The sequence below is a fragment of the Cnephaeus nilssonii genome (genome assembly GCF_951640355.1).
Source record: "Cnephaeus nilssonii genome assembly, chromosome: 8".
In the NCBI taxonomy this organism is placed as follows: domain Eukaryota; kingdom Metazoa; phylum Chordata; class Mammalia; order Chiroptera; family Vespertilionidae; genus Cnephaeus; species Cnephaeus nilssonii.
Genome location: NC_137079.1, coordinates 68,481,383 through 68,488,847, shown reverse-complemented (window position 1 = coordinate 68,488,847; position 7,465 = coordinate 68,481,383). Strand labels below are relative to the sequence as shown.

Genomic DNA, 7,465 nt, shown 5'->3' with positions numbered 1-7,465 from the left:
AGGAATTCAGAACGTTTATTGCAAGAGCTGAATAATTGTAAATAACGTAGAACTGGCAAAGCAGTAACAAGGATAATTGTTTAGATATTTATTCTGTCAAAGTCATCAAACACCCCTCACAAACCCACAAAAATGTACTGCAATAAGCAATGCACCCCTACCCATTATTTTCCATTATACTGTGAAAAAATGTGAATTGCTATTTACAAAGTAATTTTATTTTTGGTAACAAATTAACTATCAGATTAGCAAACCTTTTTTTATTTTATTTTATTTTTTCACTTTTAAACTGATGTTGAACCGTGGCATTAAGATAACTTTCACTTCTTTCAATAAAGACAATTTGTTGCATGCTATTTATTTGTTTAAATCATCTGTCATGCCTTAACAAAAACCTCCTAAGAATGTTCAAATTTGGATTTGTTTGCACGTGCAACTGAGATCTTATTAACATTACTGGTAGTTGTCACTCTGTTGGTTTGACCTAAGTGACGAGATGCTGGTACCTGCCAGGCATTGACCAATTATGATAACAAACAGTTAAACAGCAATAATTAGAGATTTATCCCTTTATTTCCCCCAACTAGCCTACCTGGAGAATGTTCTGTTACATCATGAAGGCACAACACATTAAATATTTTGTGGCTATGGTCTAACACTTGTGTTACAACAACATTATTGTATATGAGGATCAACACAAACTCTGCCATTTCAACAAACTTGTAGACACACATTTGCCCAATTTAAACTATTTTCAAATAGTAATTTTTTAATATATGCTAATTTTGATATATTAGTTTTTCATGAGTGACAAGTACAGGATATTATATCACTTTCTGAACAATAACTCTTTCACTTAATACTACTAATTAAGTGATTTGCTTTTGCCTACTTTGAAAATAAGAATGTAAAGAAAATAGGTTCTGAATTTCCAAGCTTTTACAGAAATCATTTTTATATAAAGTTTTTACTTTTGAGCTTTATGTTATACAGAATCTCGGCATTATAAGCTATCATAAAAGAAGCAAGATTCCAGAACCTTTTTCAAAAAGCAAGTGTTTGAGATCCTTGGAACAATGTGTGTCAAGACAGACTACTAACGCAGAAACACCTCACTAAAAGAAACAACAAAATAATGACAGAGGCAAATGAAAAAAAAAAAAAAAAAAGGAAAGAAGCAACCATAAAACACAGAATTATGCCACACATTTTTTAGGTGAACATTATAAGTACACAAAAGTTGTTAATAATAACTTGCTTCTATTTACAAATACTTTAACACTGACTTACAAGTGTCCACTAACGTTGTTAACAGCACAATAGGTTTAATGCTTATCTTTTTAAGTTTTATTTGAAGTATAATGTCAAGTATAGCAGTCCCAGCACAAATCAATGACAAAAAGAGCACAATTCTCTAACTGGATATATTTGTCAGTCATTCTAATCCATGGAACTTTCTTACTCTCCAAATGCACATTCTATTGTTCATAGCAGCAGTCCAGGGTCAAAATAAAATGCAATGAAAGAAAAACAGAATATTTGCACAATGGAGAGATCTCTGGAGAGTTTAACCAATTCTAGTAAACAAGATCACATGGCTAATAGAACTATCTTCTCTCTTATGCTGTAAAACGTTGTATCCTCCATGGTGCTAACACAAAGTTATGAATATCCCTGCTACAAGGGGCATAGTTGTAGAGATCTATTGAATACATAAAGCTCTGACACACACAGTATTAGCATGTCTATTTAGATTAAAGTTATTAGGTCCCATACAGCCTTTTTTTTTTTTAAATTTTGTTTTTTTAGAGTTGGTGTTCCTTCGGACTCTCCATAGCACCTCCTGGTTGCTTATAAGACTTCAGATTGGCCAGAGGAATGTCTGTCATGTGGCTGCCACTGTTGAAATGGCCTTCATTGGAGCCGAACTGCTTCCGGTCGTTGAACTGGTTCCTGTTGCTGTCTTCTTTCCAGGCTCTGGTAAGGGTGTGCCCATTCACAAGCTTGTCCTTCTTGACCCATTCTTTCTGGGGTGCAAAAGTTGAGAGAGGAGATTTGGGGTGTTGATATGGACCTAAGCCAGGAGGCATCCAGCAATTATCAGAGTGACCCAAAACCAAGCACTCCTGAGTGCACATCTCTGTAGCTTCAGCTAATCCTCGGGGGCCCAGAGGCCCATCTGCAGAGGACAAGAGACAGAGAGAATAAGAGAAGAAAAGCGTTAGAATTTTTCATTTAAAATTAGCGACTAGAGAAAAAGTGCATTGGCCATCTCATTTTTCATGAAAAGTATATTAAGTTAAACAATTCAAAGATTCTTTTTTTGTCTCTATTGATTTAAGAATAACATAGAAGGAATCAAGTTTCTTGTTACTCAGGAAAGAATTATCTTTTCTTCATTAAGCCTTTGTTTATATCCAGAAAAAAAAAAGACAGAAACATAGGCAATAGACACATAGGTACACAGACAGATATGGGCAAACAGATACACCCATGTGTATGGTAAATGGGAACATGGGCCCCTTTTCATGTTCCGATTCCCCCTCCCACTCCGTGGGAATATAGAGAAGGCCATCTTAAGTGGATGTGATACTTTAGGAACCTGGCCAGCAACTTGGTCTAAGAAAGGCCACAGAGAAAACTGTGAGCCTGGATTGTAAACAGCTAATGTTTTGATTTTACACAATTTGGACACCTGCACATACTCCTCCCCCTGCATTCCACGTGTTTCTCTGTCTTCTGTACGCTATAAAACTTTGCCTTGGGAAAGTCTGGGTCTAGGCGGCGGTAAAACAATAGCATTGGTGGGCTGCCCAGATGGGACTGAGCAGGACAACTTCACTGGTGGCAGCAGGTGCTACGGTGAACTTCACAGGCCAGCCATCCATGGTGCACAAGCAAGTCCTAATATCCCCATGTCTTTCACAGTCAGTCTCCGGGTTATTTCTTTGGAATCCACAAACAATACTGTGAGGTTTTCTGGGACCTCAGCACTTTGCATAACACCTTGATATATGATTTCTGATCAAGTCTTTATGTGTCATATGCATTATTACAGATTTATCTCCTAATTCTTAACATAAAACTCATAGGTATGATAATGAAAAATAGAAATTTTTATGTGCAATGTTGAAGAATATGTAAGTAATACAACTCCATGAAAACAAAATGAAAAGGCACTACTTAAAATGTATTATTAAAAATACTCTAAATAAATAAATATTCTAAATGGCTATATATAATGTTTTCCATATGAATATTTGTTTTTATATATGAAATCACATGAAAATAATTTTGCAACATTTAAAAAAATCAATGATTACGTTAAAGAATACGTTCACTATAGTTATTGCTAAAGGCATACCTAGTCAATGAAAGCATTCTGAAATTCAAATATATAAAGAAGCCATTTGATTCTGAAGCCAGCATTTGCTTCCTTCTGAGTTAACCTATTTTCAAGATTTGTAATGTACAAAACTATAGCTAAGTTGCAAATTGTATCACATGAAGTCTAATATTCAGGGGTAAAAGTTATCATAGATATTTCTCTTTTATTTATTCTTTTTTTTTCTAGCAGGCAATCTAGAACAGACATTTTGACTGTGATTTCAAAAGTAAACTCTTCTGTGATTGTGCAATGATATCAGCCCATTTAGGGAATAACAACAGCCAGATAGTTAAGGAAAACACTGTTTTTTTTTGTTGTTGTTTTTTTTCTCCCTTGATTAAACAGTCAAGTGATAAGTGATAGCTTGGAAATTAGGAATTGATTTTACGAATGAGGTTAAGTGGATAGGTAAGAATGCCTGAGGCATAAAGCAATTTGAAAAGCAGAGTCATCAGAATAAAAATGTAGAAGAAAATGTAGACTACATACCAGCAAGGTTGCCTAATGAACAATTAAAATAACTGAAGAATTGAAATGTAGATTTTTGCTAAAACCCATGTTAGCACTACTACCATTTTTTAAGTGTCCTATAATTGTGGGGGTTTTATTATATTATCAACTACTTGTTTTAATAATATTTAGTTCTTTCTTGCATATTAAACGACACCTACTGAGTTAGGCAATAGTTCATAGCAAATACCTGAGATCACAAAACACAGGGGACATCAGAATGGATACTGGATGTGAAAAAAGAAAAAGTGGCTAAAATGTACTTGCCTACACACTCAAATTTTAGTCATTTTTCAAATCTAAGATATGCTCTGTAGAACAATCTTAAAATTCCTTCCCATCTGACTGGTATTCCCATTCCCTCAAAAGCAAACAGTTTTATTTTGTTTAAATACATGTTTATTACTTAAAACTATTTCTCCCATAAATCTCCAATGATTACTTACTTCCTGGGACATTTAATTGCAACTTCTCTATGAGCCATTCTTTGACCTCTGAATTCTGCCTACATTTTAAAAGTTTGATCCAATTTCTCCCTTTTAGGTTTGCTTTTGTGTGCTCAGTGACTCTATCCAACAGAGGTAACAGAGTTTCCCCAACCAATCCACCCTCCTCACATTAGGATCACAGGCTTAGAAGATGCTTTTCACCTGGCCTGTTTTCATTTAATTACTTACTCTTTCAAGGGTCAACTTGTTTCCCACATACTGCACAAGCTTCCAAACTCTACCAATACTTGTCTCATCTGTACCTGGAGGATCTCCACAGATCTTCCCTCATTGATGAATAACAAATTTCCTATTTGGGCTCCCTCAGCTCTTAGCTTAATGACATTTCCTCTTTTAGGGAAGAGAGGTTCTGTACATTTACGAATACCTGTTTTTATTTTTTTTCTCTCCTGACTGGATTTAAAATCCATTAATGGGGAAAAAAAAATGACTTATCAGTCTTCTGATTCCAAAGCAATAATGGTCTATGAATAATGTTGTCAATTAAAATCTTATGAGATTGAGAATGTACTGAAAAATTATTACAGACATCGTCCCCTTAAAAGCAGATCTTATCCTACCTAATAATAGACAAATATGCAAATTGACCGTACCTTCACTATGCCCACGATTGGCCAGGAGGCGTGGGGGGGGCGGGACTCGGGGTGGCCGGGATGGCCGATTGGGCCGGCGGGACGCTGAGCTCGCGTCGCCAGCTGCGGCTCGAGCTCAGCGTCTGCGCCATGGCTGTGCTGCGGCACAGAAGGGGCCTCTGGGACAGCGAGCTCACGTCCCGCCGCGGACCATCAAAAGCCTGGGACCTGGGTGCCTGTCCGCTAAGGCACCAGGCCTTTCAGAAGCCTTCGCCACGCCGGAGGCTTCTGAAAGGCCTGGTGCACCAGCGGACAGGCACCCAGCTCCCCCGTGATCGAAAGCAAAAGCGTGTAGGGGACCCTACACGTGCATGATTCAATCATGCACTGGGCCTCTAGTATAATTATAATAGATGCTGATTTCACAAATATCAAACCAACAGCTTCCTTAACAACAAATCTCTGCCTAGCAACACTTTGTGACATTAATAAAATAATTATTTAACTTCTCTGTTAAATATATTCACTCCTTTCTAGACATCAGTGGAGATAACATAGTTAATCACCAATTTGATGTGCAACATATATTGAGGCCAAATCTTAATCTTTACTTTTCTAGAACCCTAATAACTATTTACTTTCTTGTTAATATCTGTAAAGGGAGGAAAAATAACTTTTCAGCTGATAGAATCAAATTTTAACTGAGTTCACAAAAAAAGACAGGATAATGAATATGTGAAATTATTTTTAATATAGCCTTATCCAACATGCATTGCCATTGCCCTCTTATTAAATTAAGAAATATTACCCAATGATTGAGAATAATGTTTGTACGCTTATAAGTACATGTGGACCCTAAGTCTTCAGCACTGAGTACACAATTTAACAACGTGTATATGTTTTTATTTTTAGAACCGGTAACTTTTATTTATTCTATGAATATTTACTGAGCAGGTACTATATCTGACACTGTGACAGGCATCAAATATATAACAGTGAACAAAACAGATGTCAACACTATCCTCATGGAGCGTTAGGGCTATCCTGGGAAACAAATAATTGCTTTAAAAGTAGTGAACTGAAAGGGGAAAAAAGGGTGTCATTGGGAAGAAATGGGAAGCAGTTAACAGATTTAGGGATGCATGTCCCTATGCCAGGTAACAGATGGTCTTTGTTTGTTCCAAGCTATTTCATGTCTACTGTTTTCTAAAAGTTCTTATAGATAATTGACAATTTAAAACATGAATGGTTAAAATTTCTGTGTACTATTCAAAATCATCAACTTGCAAAAATTGAGCTTCTGTCCATTAAATAATATTAATTGCTCTTTGAAAATTGAACTTATTATGATTCATTTATGTAAATAAATTTGGGTACTTTTGATAAAGTCTATAAATAAGTTTCTAAAAGTTTGGTAGTTTCTTAGGTAAGCCTTTTAGGTACCCGATTGTTGAATAAGATTTAAATGTCCATCAAAAGGCAGGCAGGACACTAGGACACTCAGATGAAAGCCAGAAGTCTTTAGATTCCAGAGGAGGAAAGGACCCCAGGCCGTGCTACACAGGGGGCTGTACCAGGAAGAGCATAACAGCAAGGTGGACTTGTACGGGCAGCTTCTGTATGACAAGTAGGGTTGGGTTAGCTAGGTTCCTAGGGCTCTCTGTGAATTGACTAATTTTAGTAATTTCTCAGACTACAGCGCATAAGGGCTGTCCCAAGTCATCTGGTACCTGACCTCTGGACAATCATGGTGTGTGCATAGGGACCTAGGAGTTTGAGAGCTTTGGACAGGAGTTGGTGAGGTATGGACTTACTCAAGTAAGAAAACTGGTCAACCTCTTGCCAGGGCCTCAGACCTGGGACAACAGTGTATCTTTTTAAAAAGTTTAAAAAAAATCAATAAGCTAATTGAAAATGTGAGTTGTATTATTAAAAAATATATTCTGCATTATACTTTGGTAAATTTTTATTTTGGGACATAACATTAAATAGAGAAAAGTTTCTTTTAAAAAAAAAATTGGGCCTACATATCACTCCTAGTAGTTGCATGATATTAAAATTTAAAATAATGAGTTTTATTTAGGGAAATAATAATACTTGCAAGTTGTCTTCTATACTGTCTGTTTGTGAATTAGTAACAAGAAAAAAATATTTTTTTGTGAAGAATTGTTAAAAAGAGCATAGTCATTCCACTGGTTCCCTAAAATAGTTCCTGTTCTTTAAAAGTTTATAATCTGAAACATGCTAAACACTGAATAGTTTCCAAATGGTTTCTCTCATTATTAGAACCAATAAATGAAAATTTTAGGCCTTTTTTAAAGGATAAAAATATTCTTTAAAAAGCATTGATATTGAGGTCTGGCTAGTGTTTCTGAGTGGCTAGAGCATCAGCCCGCTGGCCAAAGGTTTGCAGGTTCAATCCCTAGCCCTAGTGGTGGAATGTTGTGGAGGCAACCAATCTATGTGTCTCTCTCACATCAATGTGC

The 7,465-nt window shown here is 36.1% G+C and overlaps 1 protein-coding gene across 2 annotated transcripts in view; it reads right to left on the bottom strand.

The window, feature by feature from the left end:
• Window positions 1-1,805: 1,805 nt before the first annotated feature.
• PCDH9 (protocadherin 9) overlaps window positions 1,806-7,465 on the bottom strand; it is a gene marked incomplete at its 3' end in the record, with an annotated part of 937,782 nt that continues 932,122 nt past the window's right edge. For both annotated transcript variants that reach the window (XM_079778996.1, XM_079778997.1), the window contains exon 5: window positions 1,806-2,179. In XM_079778996.1, coding sequence (XP_079635122.1) covers window positions 1,806-2,179 — 374 coding nt within the window. The remainder of the gene's footprint in view (window positions 2,180-7,465) is intronic.